General features: G+C 40.0%; 1 protein-coding gene across 1 annotated transcript in view; it reads right to left on the bottom strand.

Annotated features, from left to right (window-relative positions):
- Positions 1-2,364: 2,364 nt before the first annotated feature.
- The window catches only part of fam185a (family with sequence similarity 185 member A), an 82,098-nt gene continuing 64,190 nt past the window's right edge, over positions 2,365-20,272 (bottom strand). Inside the window, exons 5-7 of the mRNA XM_038811554.1 lie at positions 15,970-16,065; positions 4,277-4,411; positions 2,365-2,825 (exon numbers count right to left, since the gene is read on the bottom strand). Coding sequence (XP_038667482.1) covers positions 2,707-2,825; positions 4,277-4,411; positions 15,970-16,065 — 350 coding nt within the window. The 3' untranslated portion in view covers positions 2,365-2,706. The remainder of the gene's footprint in view (positions 2,826-4,276; positions 4,412-15,969; positions 16,066-20,272) is intronic.

The following is a 20,272-nucleotide window of genomic DNA, read 5'->3' as shown; positions in this document are numbered from 1 at the left end:
CTCACTTTTGCCTCCTTTCTGAAAAAATATATTGGAGACCTGAATGGTTAAAGGGTGATGAAAAGAGAGTTGAACAAGAGTCCTATGGGAGAAATTAGGAAGCTTCGGGCAGCACGGTAGCAATGGTTAGCACAGTTGCTTCACAGCTCCAGGGTCCCAGGTTCGTTTTCCCGGCTTGGGTCACTGTCTGTGCAGAGTCTGCACGCTCTCTCTGTGTCTGCGTGGGTTTCCTCCCACAGTCTAAAGATGTGCAGGTTAGGTGGATTGGCCATGCTAAATTTCCCTTAGTGTCCAAAAAATGTTTGGTGGAGTTACGGGGATAGGGTGGAAGTGTGGGCTTAGGTGGGGTGCTCTTTCCAAGGGCCGGTGCGGACTCAGTGGGCTGAATGGCCTCCTTCTGCACTGTAAATTCTATGATTCTAAGTTTAACATTGGCACCTTAGATTGCATTGTTCCTCTTGCTACCTTATCCCTGGGCTCCAGCACATAGAGGTTAGCAGCATTCCATTCCACATGAGACATCTGGAGCCCTGTGGGGTGAGAACTTGTGAATTTCATCATCGAACCAATGTGGCTCTGAATTCCATTCTTTTGCTCGGCATAACTATGAGCTCTTGGTTAATCTTGGTGAGGGAATGGGATCAGCTTTACCACTGATTAATGACATTAATTGTTAACTTGTGACTCTCCTTCAGTGTTCCCTCTTCACTATAGCCTTCACTCTCAAAAGTTCCATTCCACTATTAAGTTTTTCAAAATTTAACATGAGGCTATTGAGTTATGCTGGCCCATTTAAAAGTGTAAAATTAGAAATCAGGCTTGTTCTTGCCTCCTGGGCAACAAGCTTGGAATCCTGTGCAATTGACCTGGATGCTGTCCACTGTAGAAGCACCATTAGATATAGGAGCAGAATTAGGCCATTTGGCCCATCGTGTCTGCTCCGCCATTCAATCATGGCTGATACATTCCTCATCCCCGTTCTCCTGCCTTCTCTCCATATTATTCAAGAAATCCCTTTGTTAATCAAGAACACTAGATTTGGGCTGGAGGTGCTGTTACCTACAGGGTTACAGACCACAAGCTGGAAGGTGAAATGAAAATTGTTGGTCACAAGTAGGCTTCAATGAAGTTACTGTGAAAAGCCCCTAGTCGCCACATTCCAGCACCTGTTCGGGGAGGCTGGTACTGGACAGATAGTTCTTCTTTAGAACATAAGAACTAGGAGCAGACAAGTAATTTAACCTCTCTAGCCTGCTCCACCGTTCAATACGATCATGGCTGATCTCAAAAGCAAAATTACTGCAGATGCTGGAATCTAAAACGAAAGAGAAAATGCTGGAAAATCTCAGCAGGTCTGGCAGCATCTGTCCGATTACTTTGTCAAAGCCCAGCTTAACAGCTTTGACAAAAAGAGTAATCGGACTCGAAACGTTAGCTCTTTTCTCTCCCTACAGATGCTGCCAGACCTGCTGATATTTTACAGCATTTTCTCTTTTGTTTCATGGCTGATCTCATTATTGGCCTCAACTCCTGTCCTGCCTGTTCTCCATAACCCTTCAACCCAGTATTAATTAAAAATCTATAACTCCTCCTTCAATTTACTCACTGACCCAGCATCCACCCGGGGTGGCGAATTCCGCAGATTCACCCTCAAATTTGCTACCCCTTATCCTGAGACTATGATCTCTTGTTCTAGAATGTCCCACAAGAAGAAGCAACCGCTCCATGTCTACTTTATCTTACGGTTTATCATCTTGTATGCCTCAATTTGATCTCCCCTGAGTATTCTAAACTCTAGAGAGTGTAGGCCTAAACTGCTCAAAAGATAAACCCCTCATCTCTAGAATCAATCAGGACAGTACCGGTCAATCCAGGAGGATTCGAAAACCTATGTTGGGAAGCTCCTGGCTTTTGTGGAATGGGGTGTTCTTTAACTACCATCTGTAAAAACAGATCTATCTCAGAAACAGAAACCATGCAAGCTGCTACTACTCTGCTGACTAAAGAGATCTCCATTCCACAGAAGCCATTTTTTTTTTTACTTGTTGCTGCTTTGCCCGTGTTTGAAGTTTCAAACACGTTTGGTACATTGAAAGTTGTCCGTAGTTTATAAAACTTTGCATATTCACGGTTAACGTGCAACTTTATCGATTACAACATTGGTTATTTAGGATGGTCACAAGTGTGCACTTTTTTTTTTTAACGTGTTCATTTTTTGGGATGTCTCATTTGTACAGTTTTCACTAATTCAAATATATTCTTCATGGATTGACCGGTGACCTGTGTTACATGTAGCTTCCATAAAAGATCAAATAAGCTTGCAGCAACAGAAGTTTTAGCAATCAATCTACAATAAGGCAAAAGTTGTTGAGTATTTTTGTTTATATTTATTGAGAAAGTTATTAAAATTATGGTACAGGTCCAGGATTGTGACTATACAAAAAGGTGACTGCGCCCATTGCATTATCATCTTAATACTTTATTCTATGTTTATTCAAAGAAATTAAATGTTACAAAAGTAAAAACACCCAAAAACTAGCAAACACTTGACTATAATTATGGTCAATTTTGTTTTTACAGTTTATGAGATATGGTGATAATGAACATGATTAAAATAGTTTTCTTTGCAGCTGAAGTATTACAAGTGCATCTAAAGATTTTATATGGAACTTGTAACTCATCAATAAAGTGAAAACAAAAATCCACTCAGTGCAAGGACTTTAGTTTGAGAGATTCAATCCAACTTTGGCTTTTAATGTTCAGCATTCCACGCACTGCATGAGCCTTGATTAAATGAGAACCTTCTTCTGTACCATTCAGAAAAGCTGAAACCACAGAGGAAAAATGCATAATTTACTGAAACATGTAGAACAATACTTTTCCACCTCACAAGTAACATTTGTACCAACAGTTTATTCTTTCTGCAACATTTTTGGGGGAAATTTCTTCCCACTGTCCCTCCCTACAAGGTCACTGTTTAAGTATAGTTATCGTCGCTTTGTTTAATTCATCTATTTTAAATGATTTTGGTTATTGATTTATTTTAAGCCTAGTGTTTTTATAAAAATCACAAATGTGGCCTGCATATATTTATTTCGACAGTCGGCATTTTCTTTTAAGAAAGAAAGTTGATTTTGACAGAATGAACTTTGAATATTTCAACCACTAGTTTGGTTACAAACAATTTAAGCAAAATACTGCAAATGCTTAAAATCCAAAAGAGGTGGAAATACTCAGCACGTCTGATAGCAAACATAGGGAGGAAAACAGAGTTAATGTTTCAGGTTGATGACGATTCATCAGAAAGGTCATCGACCTGGAACGTTTAACTGCTTTTTTCTCCACTAAATATATTTTTATATGTCTTCCTTGCACTTGGATAATTAGTAACACTTTATTTACATATTTTAATATTACTGTCCAGATTCAAAGGCATTGAAAGGCTCTCCAAGATTGTCTATGGAAATAACATTGTATTTGCTTTAATGATACACAAGATACAAATATTTACTCAATGTTTCGAAAAGAGTCCAATGCTCATGTTGTTTTTTAAGACACTCTCAGCAAGTATAGAACAGTACAGCAACAAGTTTAAAGATTTAAAATAGGTTTTAATTTGAAGGATGGCGATGTGAAACAGCACACTGAAATACCAAAACAGTGCGCTATATTTTAGTGCCAGCTGTGCACTAGAGTTTCTGATTAGGCAAAACAAAATTGTAAATAGGAAAAAATGGGAATAAATTATACTTCAACATACCAGAAGGGGCTGGTTTAGCTCACTGGGCTAAATCGCTGGCTTTTGAAGCAGACCAAGCAGGCCAGCAGCACGGTTCGATTCCCGTACCAGCCTCCCCGAACAGGTGCCGGAATGTGGCGACTAGGGGCTTTTCACAGTAACTTCATTGAAGCCTACTCGTGACAATAAGCGATTTTCATTTCATTTTCATACTCAAAGATATTATTATCTATCAGCAGGGTTTGGAAAAAAGTTACAGAATCATGATTAATAATTAAACAAAACAAATGGTAGAAATTTGAATGAGAAAAATTATGCAATTTCATTTTTCAATTATTTTGTTTTAAATTTTAGCCAACATTTTGCCAGAGGCAAAAAATTGGCAACCAAATATAGTATAGAGCAGAATTCATTATTTAATGGGGCAGTTTTTCTAAAATGCTACTCTTACAAAAGATAGCAGACAATAATTCAATTTCTTGTATGTGGAGAATTCACACATAACTTTAGATTCATTCCTCGAAAGGTTCATCTTACCATGAATAATTTGGTGATCTTGCTGTGTGCTGCTATCAATGTCCTTCAACTGAATCTCAGGACTGACCTCTACCATGGCTCCTGATAATTGTAGCTCAGCTCTTAGAGCTTTGGGCACTTTTAATGTGATAGAACCTGCCAAGATCAAGACAACTTTTAAAAATGAGGGAAAAATGAACATATACACTCCATAAAAATATAAGTAAAAAAATCTTTAAAATGTCAATAGCATAGTCCATGTAAAATATTAGTATCAACAGTTTATATATATGTCTAGATAAATATACTGTCACTTGTGAATATACTGCTTTGAATCAATAGGTGCACTAACTTCTTAGAAGCAAGAAATTGAAAAATATACTGTAAAGAAGTTATGTCAGAACTGTTTTCAAACAACGAACAAACATTAAAGGAGCTGTAAGTTTTAGCTGAAATGTTAACTTTGGGACTTGACAGCGAAGTATTCCGTATTCAGTTTCTTCTTGAAAATAAAGTAAGTTACATTGTGAGCCCCCAACGGTGTTAATCAGGTAGGTGAGCACAGGTACCACATTTAATTTCTGGTTTGTGCCAGGATAGTGGTGGTAGGACAGATACAGTTGGCCTCAGGACCCCATGGTATAAGAGATCATGGGCTGGATTCTCCATTTCAGGAACTATGTCCCCACTCCACCGTGAAAATTGTGGTCTTTTACGCCAGAAGAACTGGCGTCAAAAGGCCACATATTCACAGCCTTGCTGGGGGCTAGCAGAAAGTTGTCGAGGAGCTCGCAACTCCAGCTGCCGATACGGACCCCCGCACTTCCAGGTCAGAGGACGCGCATGCGCATGGCAGCGGCCACATCGTGCTCCATGGCGGACTCAGATCACGGACCTGGACCATGGAAATAGTGCTCCCGATCAGGATTGCCGGCTCGAAAATACCCCAGTTCCGTATGAGGCCCACCCTGCCCTCCGATTGGACCGCCCCCGACTATGTCCGCAGCCGCCTAGTGGGTATCCCGAATGGCAGGATCATGAGTGGTCCATGCCATCGGGAATTCTGCTGGTTGGGGCGGAGAATAGTGGGGCTGCCCTCTGCCAATGGCCTCTGGTGGTTGATAATCGGCGTCGTACTCCCGTGTACCCTGCTTTTCAGGGTGCAGAGAATCACTGAACTAACGCTGGTCCCGATTCCATGTGGGAAACTGGATTCTCCGCCCCGGCACCAAACGCGATTTCAGCGCGGGGTGCGGAGAATCGAGCTTCATGTTCTAGGAATTTCAGTCGTACTGCAGCTCCTCAAGGAACAAGCACTTTTAATCCCTTTTCAGTGGATGGAATTTTCTAGTTATGTTCACCCCAAGACCGGAAATGCCCGCCTGTCAAATAGATCTTTAAACGGTCCATCAAAATTCCTGTCCTGTCCGTAACAATTCCTGCGCTAGCAGGATCAGGAATTTAACCCCAGTGACTTAAAATACAATTTTAATGACAGGAAGGTGCCAGTAAAGGTGAGTGGTAGATGGGATCAATCATGCAGCAAGCTTTCAACCTAAAATCATGTTCCATCACCTGGTTTTGAAACACCAAAATACCTGAATATGTATCTTCAACTAGGTGACTATGTTTTGTTTCACTCAAAATTGTGGCTCTTCTCACCAATTTATTCACAGAACTGGTTCCTTACTTCCTGCGCAGCATTTCACAACAGGTAGAATGCAGTCTACTCTGTGATATTCCTGTATCACCTCCTTGTGCTCAAACGGTCTCTTCAATCCCTTTTTAAATGAGAAACCTGCTTGAATAGATTCTCATCCAGCCTATGACACCTCATCCACAAGCAGGAAGAGGCCCTTCAAATCATTTGGGTGGATGGAGCCCACTGAGAAGTAGGCAAACAACACCTTTGTAGCTTCAGATCAGCTCAGCAAAATAAATATTCTGTTCAATATTGTACTCTTGGTGGTACGTAACATTCCATAAATGGCTCAACTCATATCTTGCCCTCTGCTGCTAGGCATTGCAGTATCTACACACCACTAGAACAAAATTCTTCTCTTTCTGTAAGTAGCCTCCCAAGCATCAGTTAATGATCCTGAAAAGGACTGATTAAGTCTTCAGCCCCAACCAGCACCATGCCAAGTCGATCCACTTCAGAGGGGAATATCTAAAGCAGTGTTCTCCAACCTTTTTAAGCACAAGATCACTTTTAGAATTTAGATGCAGCCCACGATTTACTCGTAAAAATTCGACTTACTAAAACCCCAAAAACTGTATGCTACACACAATGCTCACATACACTTCGTGCGACATCTGTGCTTACACACCATCTGTGAGTGCTGTGAAATCTTGATTGTAGTTTGAGATGGCCAGTCTCATACAGTCCATCAGATGGGCATCTGTGAGACGAGTGCGATACTTGGACTTGATAATTTACATCTGGGAAAAAACCATCGCACAAGAGGCATGTGGAAGAGGCCTTCACCTTCAGTGCACAGGATATCAGAAGATGAGGGTACTTCTCTCTGTTTACAGTCGCCAAACTTTGTCCCTTGACCAACTTTCAGCTCTATGTTATTTTGCATGGTCATGATTGCCATGTCAAGTCCACTACTTTGTTCAAACTCCTACTGATATTTTGCTGTCAGTTCTCTAATGTCCACTTGAAGAAAAGGATTTCAGTCAAATATAATGATTTGTTCCATCTCGTCTAACTCCTGAAATTGTCTGTTTAATTCCTTTTTCAATTTGTTCAGGTGGTCACAGAATTTGTTTGGCTGGAGCACTTTGATTGACTTTTTATTGGATTTTCTCCAGGTCTGGTAAGTGCTCAGTAATTTTGTTCTTTAACTGGGAGGACCTCAGGCCCAGTTTCAACTTGAATGTACTCATGCACTGATCATGCATTACAAGTCTCTGTCCCTCCCCTGCAGCTCGCGATTCAGTTTGTTCAATTTTGCAGTTATGTCTGTAAGAAGTGCCAAGTCTAGCAACCACACATTATCGGACAGCTCGCTGTACATCTCATTTATTTATTTATTTAAGAAAGGTGACAATTTAAGGGAACAGATCTAAAAATCTTTGGAAGACTATTTCTCCACCTCACATCTACATAAAGGAATGTCTCACTGTAGGTAGCATCACGCTCATCCAACTCTGCCACAAGTTGAGTTGACAATCTTGATAACAACTTATATGAGCAAAGTCAGTAACCTTGCTCATTAGCACTTGTTGATGGATAATAGTGGGAATTCAGGATCATTTCTGCAAAGTGCAACAAAGCCTGCAACGACACCCAGCACTGACGGTGCACCATCGGGTGTGACAGACCAGTTTCTTGATCAGAATGTTTTTCTCAGTCATATACCTTTTGAATTTGTTGTAGACATTCTCGCCTTTTGTCCTCTGAGCGGCAAAATATTGAAAAAGTCCTCCTTTGTTGTTGAGTCTTTGAGTGCTATGCGAACTACAACAATCAGCTGAACCGTATCCATCATGTCTACTGATTCATCAAACTGCAGCGAGAAACATTCACATTCTGACAAGCCTTGGTGTATTATCTGAGACATGTCTTTGGACAGCAATTCCACCCTTCTGGCTACTGTTAAAGCATCAAGCGGCATGCTGTTGATACTGTCGTAATTTAATCTTTGTTCTTAAAGTCTTTGAGCAAGGTGTCAGCAGCAACCGTCATAGCCTCCTTGATAAGAAACCATTCACCGACGGCAAAGTTATGTTTCACCAGCAGATAGCTAATGCGAAAACACGCCTCTCTGCGAGCCTTGCATTAAGCCACAGGTTTCAAAAAGAGCAGTTGTTGAGCCACAGGTTTTGAAAAAAAGTGGTTGTTGAGCCTTCAAAATTATCTTTAACTTCAGAACTTTCTTCATCCGAATCACACTGTTGGAAATTTTGGGTGCATTGCCCCATGATGCCCTTCCAAATTACTTCTTTTACAAGGCTATACTCGGGTGACAAATGAGAAAAATGCTCGTCTTTGAAATGTATAAAAAGAAATTCACTTTCCTGTTCTTGGTAGAAGTGGTAGGTTATGATCTCTTCTCGGACGTCCCACGCTCCTCACTCTTCATTTTGGCTTTAGAAAATGTATCTTTTCAACATGAAAAATTGAAACGCCCAGCCTATTCCAAATTTTGGCACGATTCAAAAGCAGGCAATGAGCTGACAACTGGACGGTGGCCACAACAGTTCAGCGACAACGTCACAGCTGGATAATTGGTTTGTTTGAACAAAGAATTTCTGATTGGTCTGTGGGTTGACATTTACCTATTCTTTTCCTCTTTTTAAAAAAACTCTCCAGCAGATGCATTTGCAACCGACGGCCACCACAGTTTGAAATACAACCACCATTAAATGTTCAGATCAACTCTTTAAGACTCTGGGATTGACCTATTGATCGCAATCGACTGGTTGGAGACCATTTATCTCAGAGAGTCATTAGGAAAAGACTGACCATTACTGAGGCGGAGCAAGTCAATCAGCAATCAGAGGAAAGAAGGGCAAGAGTCAGATGGGCAGTTACATGAGTTTTCATCTGATTGAACTTCCCTCTGGGGAAGGAATATTGTTCTATTTAATGTCCTTCCCTTCATGCCAAGGGAACATGTTTAGGAGTTACATGGTTAACTTAAGAATGCAGTCCAAATTCCATATTTGCTTCGTCTCTCCAGGCCTCTCATTAGTTCAGGTTGTGAAATCTGCTCAAGTTCCAGAAAAATCTCAAAGGCAGCAAGAAAAAGGTAATTGATACTAAAAGAGATCAAAGCCTTTATTACAAACATACCAACAAGGAGCAGGAGTAGGGCATTCAGCACCTTGTGCCCGATACGGCTGATCTGATAGTAACCTCAAATCTGCATCCCACCGACCACTGATAACCTATCATCCTGTTGCCTATCACCCTGTTGCTTACTTGTTGCTTACTTGTTGCTTACTAAGAATCCATCCACTTCTGCCTTAAAAATGTTCAAATCTCTGCTTCCATAACCTTTTCAGGAAGAGAGCTCTAAAACCTCATTGGGGGGGCAGCAGGGTAGCATGGTGGTTAGCATAAATGCTTCACAGCTCCAGGGTCCCAGGTTCGATTCCCGGCTGGGTCACTGTCTGTGTGGAGTCTGCACGTCCTCCCCCTGTGTGCGTGGGTTTCCTCCGAGTGCTCCGGTTTCCTCCCACAGTCCAAAGATGTGCGGGTTAGGTGGATTGGCCATGCTAAATTGCCCGTAGTGTCCTAATAAAAGTAAGGTTAAGGGGGGGGTTGTTGGGTTACGGGTATAGGGTGGATACGTGGGTTTGAGTAGGGTGATCATGGCTCGGCACAACATTGAGGGCCGAAGGGCCTGTTCTGTGCTGTACTGTTCTATGTTCTAACCCTCAAAGAAGCTTGCCTTATCTTTTGTTTCAAATGAGTGACACCTTATCTTTAAACAGTGACTCCTAATTCTAGATTCTCTGACAAGAGACGATATCCTCTCCACATCCACCCTGGCAAGACCCCTCAGGATCTTGTATGTTTCAACCAAGTTGCCTCTTACACTTATAAACTCCAGCGGATACAATCCTAGCTTGTCCAGCCTTTCCTCATAAGAAAACCCACCTATTCCATGTTTTTCTGGTAAACCTCTGAACTGCTTCCAATGCATTTATATCCTTCCTTAAGTAAGTTGACCCGTATTCTACACAGGACTCCAAATGTGGTCTCACTAATAAACTGAAGCATAACCTCCCCACTTTTGTATTCAATTCCCCTTGCAATAATTTTTTAACATTCTATTAACTTTCCCAAGTACTTGCTGTACCTACATTACTAGGCTTTTGTGATTCATACACTCGGACATCCTCGGCTTCTCAGGGTTCTGCATTCCATCACCATTTAAATATGCTTCTTTCTTGCTTCCTGCCAAATGAGACAATTCCACATTTTCCCAAATTATACTCCATTTTTCCAGCTTTTGCCCACTCATTTAACCGATCTATATCTTTTTGTAGCCTCCTTATGCCCTCTTCCCAACTTATCTATGTCATCAGCAAATAAAAAAATGGAAATCAGTACATCCAACGGTTCCCCTTTATTTACAGAACATGTTACTTCTCAAAGAATTGCAATAAATTGGTTAAACTTGTTTTCCCTTTCAAAAAACCATGTTGACTTCGCCCAATTACCATGAACCTATCCAATTGGCCTGCTTTAACTTTAATAATAGCTTCGAACATTTTCCATATGACAGCTGTTAACCGTTTTGGAAAATCAAAACTAATGTATCAACAATCTTATTAGACGTTTATTTTAAGACCCTTTGATGAAGTCCAAGTGGCCCCAGGCTTGTCAGCTTGCAGCTCCAACAATTTACTCAGTACCACTTCTCTGGTGACTGCAATTTTCCTGAATTCCTCCCTACCACCCAATTTCTGGTTTATCGCTGCTTCGGGATGTTGCTTCTATCCTCTATAGTGAAGACTTTTGCAAAATTCATCTACCATCGCCTTGTTTTTCATTGGCAATATTCCAGACTCACTTTCTATCGGAACAATGCCACATTGTTAAATCTTTTCTTTGTTGTTCCTTATATCCTGTGCAATGTTATGACCTGCCACCTATCTTGACACAATTATATGTCTTTTCTTTAAGTCTGATACTATCTTTAACCATTCTAGTTAACCACAAATAGTGGGTATATCCTTTGGACTTTTAAAAAAAAAAACTTGTTGGAATCTACCTTTTCTGTCTGTCTATTTTGATAATATCCATTTAAATGTTTGTTACTATATCTATATCCCTCAATCTAATGCGCCAATTCACTTTAGCCAAAGCAGCTTTCATGCCCTCATAATTGCCCTTGTTTAAGTTTAAAAACCATCATCCAAAATTCATTCCTCGCTTCAAATTGAACGTAAAATTAAATCATGTTATAGGCACTGCCACCTACAAATCATTAATTACTCCCAACTCGTTATACAATACCAGGTCCAGTATAGCCTGCCATGTGGTTGGCTCCAGAACATGCTTTTCTAAGAAACTATCCCAAAAACATTTAATGAATTGCTCACGTAGGTTACTTTTGCCCATGTGACTTTCTCCGTCTGTATGTAGATTCAAATCTCCCATGATAATCACCACGCCTTTCTGATAAGCTCCAATTATTTATGCCTTTTATGCTCCACACTACCATTGGTTACTGCTAGGGGCCCGGTACATGATTCCCACAAGTCACTTCTTGCTGTTACCATTTCCCACCTCTTCCCAAACTTTTTCCAGATCTTGGTTTCCTGAACTTACATCATCCCTCTCTATTGTGCTAATGCCATCATTATTAGGTGACAGTTAGCTTCTTTTGTCCTTCCTATGCCTAATTCTCCAACTGGCAACGTACCATTGTGCTACTCTTGACTAGTTGTTACAAATGGGCACTATTGCAATGTTCACCCAGGTATTACCCATCAGCCAACCCCAGAAACCTAATGATCCTGTAACAGCAATTTGTGAAAAGATTCATTCTACAGGTTGTCAGGGCTTTTGTTCCACCACATATCTGTTGGTAAAGCAGGATTCGCAGAAATACAGAGCTCAAGTAACAAAAAATCAGTCATCATAATTTTGAATAATAGATTTTGGACTGAACAGTTCTGATGCCTTCCAGCACTGGTTTTATATGGGCATTCTGTCAATTAGATGAGGTATGAAGAAGAACACAGAAAATTTACTTTGGGCCCATTAAAATGAATTAACATGGTTTAGGGCCATCTAAGGAGGTCAACACATACTGGCCAGCTACATGTTTCTTCCTGTAAAATCAGGAGTTTTGCTCCAAATGTACAGAGACCTGCCTGGAGGCCTGATTCACAAGCCTAGCTCTCTACCAGCGAAGGCATTCTGCCAAGCATAACATTGGAAACTGGCTCTTGGATTCCTTCTGTTTACATAAACCCGTGCTATGCATGTTGAACATTCATAATGCTCCATTGTAACTACCCATCTATTCTAGAAAATGTATATTTAGGAGATTCTTTAAAAACTCACCCCATTGTTTTACACCCCCATCAGGAAATAAAATTGACACGGTTTCCTGCAAACTTTAAAATCTTTTGGGAACTAGAATCCAACTGCACTCTCTGAGGGTCTAAGATTAGACTTTAACCTCTTCCAACAATGCATGTCTGTCTAATACATTCCTTACTGCTATAACAACACTCAGCTGCTGTGAGACCCTGCATTGAGGGGCCAGACTGCAGAGCCTCAGTAACATGTAATCAAACATACTGCTTAATTTAAGGCCAACATGACTAAATGGAAAGAAAATGAAAAATTCCACGGGACTTGCATAATGAATATCAGTGAAGGGTTATATTATGGATGTTTCATTTAACTGATAACTAGATTATTCTTAAACCACGAAAAAGAGCCTCATTTACTAAAACTGGAATGTATCGCAGAATCTTTCAGCACAGTTAAAAGTCACATCTTGGGCAACTATTTTTCCTCATGAGCCATCCAATCCAATTCCGCACTCCTGCTTTTACTATTCCTCTTTTCCAAACAACCAACTTAAAACATAAAGCTTCTGCTTCAACAATTTGCAACAAATATTCCAATTTTTAACCGTTCTGTGTTAAAGAATTTTTTTGACCGGCCTCTTTTTTCTTTGATGTGTTTAAATTTGTGCCCTCTTGACACCATTTCATTGACTTAAGGCAGCAGACTTGGAAGGGTTCCATCAAATCCCCTCTTAACCTTTTAAGCTCTTGTGAAAAGATCTGTACCTTCTCAAGTCTCTCTCTGCATAACTTCACCAACTAATCGCAGCTAACATCTGGAACTGACACCATTTTTTAAATATTTATTTGATTTAACAAGCATGAATTTCAGACATTACCTGGAGAATATGGATGTTTAAACTTGCTGATTTGATGTTTGAATTACAGCCAGGTGCATATGATCTCATGTCTGCAATTCCAATATGGACCTTGACATGGTAAAAATTCACATTTTTCTCCTGTCTCCATCACCACATAACGCTATGGGGACAGGATCTTTCTAGATCAAGTTCAAAAAAATCAAGTTCATTGTTTCCTCTTTACCACAAACCTTCCTATCTTTCACCAAGTTCGGAAAGTGGAAGAAACCATGAGTGCAATTTAATGGAAAAGAAACAGAATCCCGTTTCTGGGCGCGTTTAGCCGGGTGTTTCCTGGTGCTTGCAGCGCCGAGAACGACACCGATATTTAAGTGGAGACTGCTTCTTTTCCAGGTCTCAGCGAGGATCCTGGAATTGCCAGGGTGACACTGCCAGGTTACATGGGTGACACTGTCAGTGGCTGGGTGGCATCAGGGGTGCCAGGGTACAACCCTGCCCGGAGCCGGACTTCCCAGGGGCCCCAATCACCTAGGAGACTATCCCAAGTGAAAGTACACCTGGTCCATGTTTGAGGAAACAAGTGCTAAATGGCACCCACTCGGGGTCTAGCAGTTGGGCCCCTTACCTTGGATAACTCCAGTGCAGACATATTCAAGTGAGACTAACTACTCACTTGAATATGCAAATCTGGATCCTGCCCATTGAGGGCGGGATCCAGATTGCAACGAAAGAGAGTTGTAAATCTCACGAGCTCTTTGTCATGTCCCTAGTTGGGCGTGACAAGACCGATAGATCGTGCCCCATGTAAAAAGGCAAGAGGTCCATTTAAAATGTGAGAATCACAGGATTTGTACTTGAGGAAATTCTTCTTTTTGAGAATTTAGCATAGCAGCAGAAACACGATGGTCACTTCTCAGTATGCAAGATCAGATTATTCATTTGAACCAAAAGGAAAATGTTGCAGTTCTTCTATTGTGTGCAGAGTCTAGATGTATATCCACAAGGTCATATACTGAAGACATTCATTGGGAAGTAGTGCGTACTGCTTTATATTTGATTGGTACGGTATCACAAGCCAAATATTCCCAGGTAATCAACCTCAATTTGCACTATACAGAAATAACTTTAATTTTGACAATAAATCATATTTTGTTTCAATGACACCCATTGCCGTTGGACCTCATCACACACTATTTCCTAGCTATTGATTCCATTTCTCTCTCTGGCAATTTCCAAGGCTAAACCAAATTGTTTACAATGTTGTTGCCATATTGGACCCAAAGTGAGCGTCCAACCACATTTTCATGGCATTTCCAAGACCACTTACTTCCAAATCTGGAAAATTGTCACACTCTGCCCTGCCTCAGCTCATTTGTTTCTGAACCCTTATCCTTGCCTGTTACCTCTAGGCTTGACTATTCCAATACACTCCCCTCCCCTTCTAGACCAGCTTTTCACATTCTATCCTCAGTACACTTGAAGTCATCCAAAACTCTGTTGCCCATGTCTTAATTCACACCAAGTCCCATCCACCTATCATGCCTGTGATTACAGGCCTACATTGGTTTACGGCTAAACAATGCTTTGATTAAAAAAAAAAATTCAAGTCCCTCCATGGCCTGCCGATACCGACTGCAACTTCCTCTAGCCCACAACCATCCAAGATACCAGTGTTCCTCTAATTATGTCCTCTTGAGAAGCCCTTATTTTAATTACTTCATCACTGGCAGTGTGATTTCAGCTTCCAAGGCCCTAAGATCTGGAACCCACCCTCCGGCTCTTCTTCCGGCTTCCTGAAAATCTACATCTTTGACCAAATTTTAATCATCTGCCACATCACTTTTTGTGGACCCGTGTCAAATTTTGTTTTATAATCTTTCTGTGAAGCACCGTGGAATACTTTGAGTTAAAGGGTCCTATATAAACAGAAGCTTTTGTTATTTCATCAAAGGTAACTAATTGGCCCAAAATAGCCTAGAACATCAAAAATTCCAAATCAAAGTTTATTTGACTGGATAGTTCAAATCCAACCTGCAAATTCCCCGTTAGGTTTTATAAATTGCTTATGTTTTGGATTGTCTCGTTTGATTGAAGATAAAACAGTATGCCCTGGAAAAGGGGCATGGCGTTAAGTTGTATTGAACTCTGCCCAACAGACCAGGTGATGGTAGCCAATTACTGAAACCTGCACGCGTGTCATATTTCACAGCTGAACACAAAAAGAGAGTCAGCTGTTCGGGCTTTGCGTTATGGACTCGAGCAGTCTGATTTTGAAAAACTCTGGACACAGAGAGAAAGACAGAGATATTCAGGAAAGAAGTAACTGTTGTGGGAAGGAAAAAGGCTCTCTCCATTCGTGACGAATCTGAATGCTGGGGAAAGCTTGTCCTCTAGGCAAAGAGAAGGAATTTTAAGGACATTGTGTGATTCGCCCTGGCAAGGCACAGAGAAGGAATGGGCCTTACTCCTGGAAGTTGGTTTGGAAATTCTCAGAAGACTTAGGGAGATAACCGTTGATGGTCACTGGATGTTACGACTCAGTGACATGGGGGGGGGGGGGGGGAAGTGAACCTATTGGAAGCTGGGAGTGACTTTAGATGGTTTCCCGTAAAGATTGAAATGCTGTATAGAAAGCAGGGGTTACAGATTGCTTCAAGATACTAATAACCACTAATAACTAATATTAATAACCACTTTTATGTGGTTTAGAGCATTAGTTGCCTCCTAAGTAATGTTTGGTCAATGTTGATTTTAGTTTGTTACAGTAAAAGATTCCTTTAAGTTGGTCACTGGGAATTCAAATCAAGTTCTCTGTCTAAATGGGTATCATAACAATCTCACCTTCTTGAGTCAGCAGATTCACAATTCCCAGCTGGCTGATGTAAACATCCAGGTTACCCTGTTGTGTGGAAGCTGTTAGACTGCCATCTGAGGAATCTACAAGTAAACAAGCAAATACTTTAGTTGTTGAAATTTTATTTTCATGTAGCAATTCCTTAAAGAAAAGTGCTTTAAAACTGGGCTTGTATCAGAGGTTCTTTTGTTATTCAAACTTCGCCAACACCTTTAGTAGAATGTTAGCTGGAGAGGTTAAATGCTTAAAAAAGCACATCATCCCAGGGAGGGGAAGTGAAAGAGTAAAGGACAGCTGAAAATCAACAAGATGATATACTGAATCCTGCAAAATGCCTCATGGTCAGCAAAGTGATGGCTGCAAAAAGGTCTCCATGCAAACTATTCATACTCCCCAATGAAGGAAAACAGTATGAAGACAAATAACAAAGAAATACTGCCATCCTCACCTGGTCTTCCCACGTGACTTCAAACCCATAGCAATGTGGTTGACTCCCTTAAAAAAATGCCGCAAGGGCAATTAAGGATGGGCAATAAATGCTGGTCCAGCCTGCTACACCCACGTCCCAGGAAATAATTTTTTTAAAAACTTGTTCATCTTACCTTCAAAAAAAAAATCCAGTCTACAATTTCAATCTTGTTCTTTAGCAGCCTCAGCCAAATCTGTAGATCTCCCACACTAAACACGACACTTCTTTGCCTGCCTTTAAAAGCCGTCTCAAAACCCTTTATCCTCAACCACACCGTCAGTCTTTCCTATCTATTACTTCTTGGCATCAGTGTCCCCTTCATGCAGAAACATGTAGCATTTTATCGTGCTCAAATAAAAAGAACAAAAGTGATTTGAAAAAAAAAGAAATCTGGAACAAAATCAACAAATTCTAGGATTCACGTCAATATTTTAGGATAATCCGTTATTAGATTCTGTGTTTACATTTGCTAACCTGTTTTGGAACATCACCATTTTTATTTTAGTTTTATATGAATGTAAATTATTATTGTTGAGAAATTAATTAGTCATGAACAAGAACATTACTCATCTACTGAATGCAGTTTATCATATTTTGACAAAATCTAGTGTCATCTCCTGATGCTTAGAAACATCCAGTAGCAAAAATGTTGACTACTGTTGTACTTGAGCTACAAGCAGAGCAGCTGGAATTACTCTGTCTCACAAAATGAATGCCAATATTTGTAATAGGCCTCTCGCATTCTTAAACTGATTCAGCTAATAATGTCAAAATGCATTCTCTGCCTTGGCCTGGCCAATCGTGTATGCTGCTACCACCTATTCCTTAGTATCTTGCTTCTCTACACTTGTAATAGTTTTCCTTCCTGCCCATCGGAGGAAAAAAGAATGGCTAATAGAGAAAATCAGTTTGTAACTTGAAGCAACATTTCTGAGTTTGTGATTTTTAGCAATGGGAGTGCATTGGCAGACTAACTAAAATTCACTTGGCCGAAAGATTGGCAACGTTGGTGCTTTTAGTTTCATACCAGTGGTGCAGAATGACATTAATATCAGTAAAGTCACCTTTACCAGATGACATGCAATCATTTGTTCTGAGGTAGCTGCAGAGGAAAATTACCAATTGTGTTGAATGCAAGAAATTGGTTATATATATTGTACTAAGGTTTTAAAAATCTGAATTAAGGTATATATTTGTCACAGTAATATTATTAGAGAACCTAGGTTGAGGCCCAAACTGTGTTTCTGTTAAAGCTCTAATTAAGTGGTCATAAAAGGTGAGGTAATTATTTTAACCATTTACTTCTTTACAAAGAGATGCTTAATGCAATATTATGATGATTGCTAGAGATTCCCTGGAATATAGATAAGTCATGAGGGATGGAGTGTAGTCCCAGCTAAGCAGGTGATATATCATAGTGGGATAAATATGATGTAATTAATGGGAGGAGCCAGGTCTATCTGTAGTTTTGCAGTTTAATATAGGTTTGGCGTCTGCTAGGAGTTTTTAAGTTGAACAGCAGTTTTGCCAAATGCTCCAGGGTTGAGCAGGAGCTTCTGACAAGACAGAATGATTTTCAGGTTGCCCTTGAAAAGGTTCCCTCCTCAAAGGTTTTACACAGATAAACAAGTAAATCCATTCTGTTCATTTTATTTTAAGTGACACTGGAACTGTATTGGGGTTACTTGGTTGGAATATTTATAGTGAAGGTGTAAGGCATAAGTTTACATTTTTCATTGTGCTGAAGAACTGTTTAGCTCATCATTGTAAAGCTATTTTCTTTGACGTTAATGTGGTTAATTCTGTGTCTAAATTAAAGATATTGTTTTAAATAAAAGATACATATTGGTCAGAGACATCACTCCTGTGTTTCTGTTAAAGCTCTAATTAAGTGGTCATAAAAGGTGAGGTAATTATTTTAACCATTTACTTATTTACAAAGAGATGCTTAATGCAATATTATGATGATTGCTAGATACATCAAGTATCCTTTACAAATTAAATGAAGTGTTTGGGGTTCTTAGCTGCTATCCTAGCAAATGCTGGGGTTTAGTTTGGGATCTTAACACAATAACCACTATTTTGTTTAAATTTCCAAAATTGAATTATTTCACTTTTAACTTCACCAAATGCAAAATTACTTCCACAGTGAAATACTACAAGTATTTTATAGACCTGCTTCTATGGAAGGATATTAAGTAAAGCACAAAGTCAAATAAAACTTTTATGAGCAACTCTATCACTTGATTTTTTTTTCTTGGTCACATGCCAATAGATTAAACTAAAGAGGTGAGTTTGATTTCTGCAAATAAATGTTGCTCAACTAGATGAAAGCACTTCTTGCATTTCCAGAACACGATTAAATTATATAAATTAGGATAGCAAACATCTAAAGTATTTAAACACAAAGAGAGCACAACATTCTTCATTAGAAAAGAAAATTGAAATTAGTAGAGACTGCTATAATCTAATGACACACTTTTCTCTCTAGTAAAATTGTTTTTGGACAATAAGAGTAATTTATGAATAGCAAAAATATTCCAAACAAAAAATACAAGATTCTACAAAACATCAAGAATTGCATTAGATGAAATCCAGTTAAGGTTCTTGCTTTTTACCTCCATATTTTTAAACAAATAATTCAGTTTTTAAAAAAACTAACTTTTACATTCTTTGGATCCTTAGTTCAGGCCTCTGGATTACCAGTTTGGCATTATAACTATCATATCACTTTACCTCACTCTTAAACTTCATTCTGACTGAGTCAAAATCCTGGAATCCCCTACTTAACATCATTGTGGGAGCATCAATTTCCACAACACACGTAGCAATTTCAGGAGAACCATGGCTAGACACTGGGCGGAATTTTACAAGAATTTGGCAGAGTGTCAGGTTCACACAGAAAGCTGGCGTGGAACTCCTGAGTTCCACAGACCAGTTTTCTCAGAGAATAATGAGCCCCTTTGCCAAACAAAACAGAGTGGGTGTGGTTTATGCTTCACTCTGGCAGGGCGGGGCCTCAGAACCAGGAATCAGCTGCAGCCAAATCCCCTCCTTCCTCCACCCGAGCGCTATACTTACCTCTGCGCTCCTCAAATGCCCCACGCCTGGTCCAACCTGTTGTAAATTAATATTTAGTGAGGTGGGAGCATTTGGCGGGGGGGGGGGGGGGGGGGAGGTAGAAACGATAATAGCATTTAAACATAAAATTTATTACAATAAAATTCAAAAGCTTCGTGGGGATGAATATCATGACCTCGATGGCGAAGGGCAGAGGAAATTGGGAAAAAGTGATATCTCACGCGAGATTTTCCACCCTCACAGCCAATCCCATACACAGCATGCATTCCACCCACTAAATGTCGTCTTAGTAGCTTTCTTCAAAACTTAACAGAACAAAAAATGCTACTGCTATTTCAGGCAATAATTATAGCATCTGCCGCAAGCTTAATCTGAACAGAGTGATGTCCGTTTCACAAACCTATATCTATAAATCTTGGATAATACTGTACAACACATGACCCAACCTCACTATTTCTTAATAGCATTGTGAAAACCTGATGCATGCTGCTTGATCTCATGGCTAATCAATGTAAATCTATTTGGAGTACTGCAAATAAATAGCTTAATGCCTTAATTTGTAATGTCGTACAAGAGAACAATATGCCAACCGATTTTTTATTTCAGAAGGTAACCAACTGGATTGATATACAGCATAGCCCAACGAACACTGACAGGCCCAAACTGTTGAACAATACTGCCCAAGTTGGAACTTAACACAAGGTCCAGGATAGCATAAAATTAGACATTTCAAATTTCAA

The sequence above is a fragment of the Scyliorhinus canicula genome, chromosome 11 (genome assembly GCF_902713615.1).
Source record: "Scyliorhinus canicula chromosome 11, sScyCan1.1, whole genome shotgun sequence".
Taxonomy (NCBI): Eukaryota; Metazoa; Chordata; class Chondrichthyes; order Carcharhiniformes; family Scyliorhinidae; genus Scyliorhinus; species Scyliorhinus canicula.
Note: the sequence above shows the minus strand (reverse complement) of the source record. Positions and strands in the feature narration are given on the sequence as shown.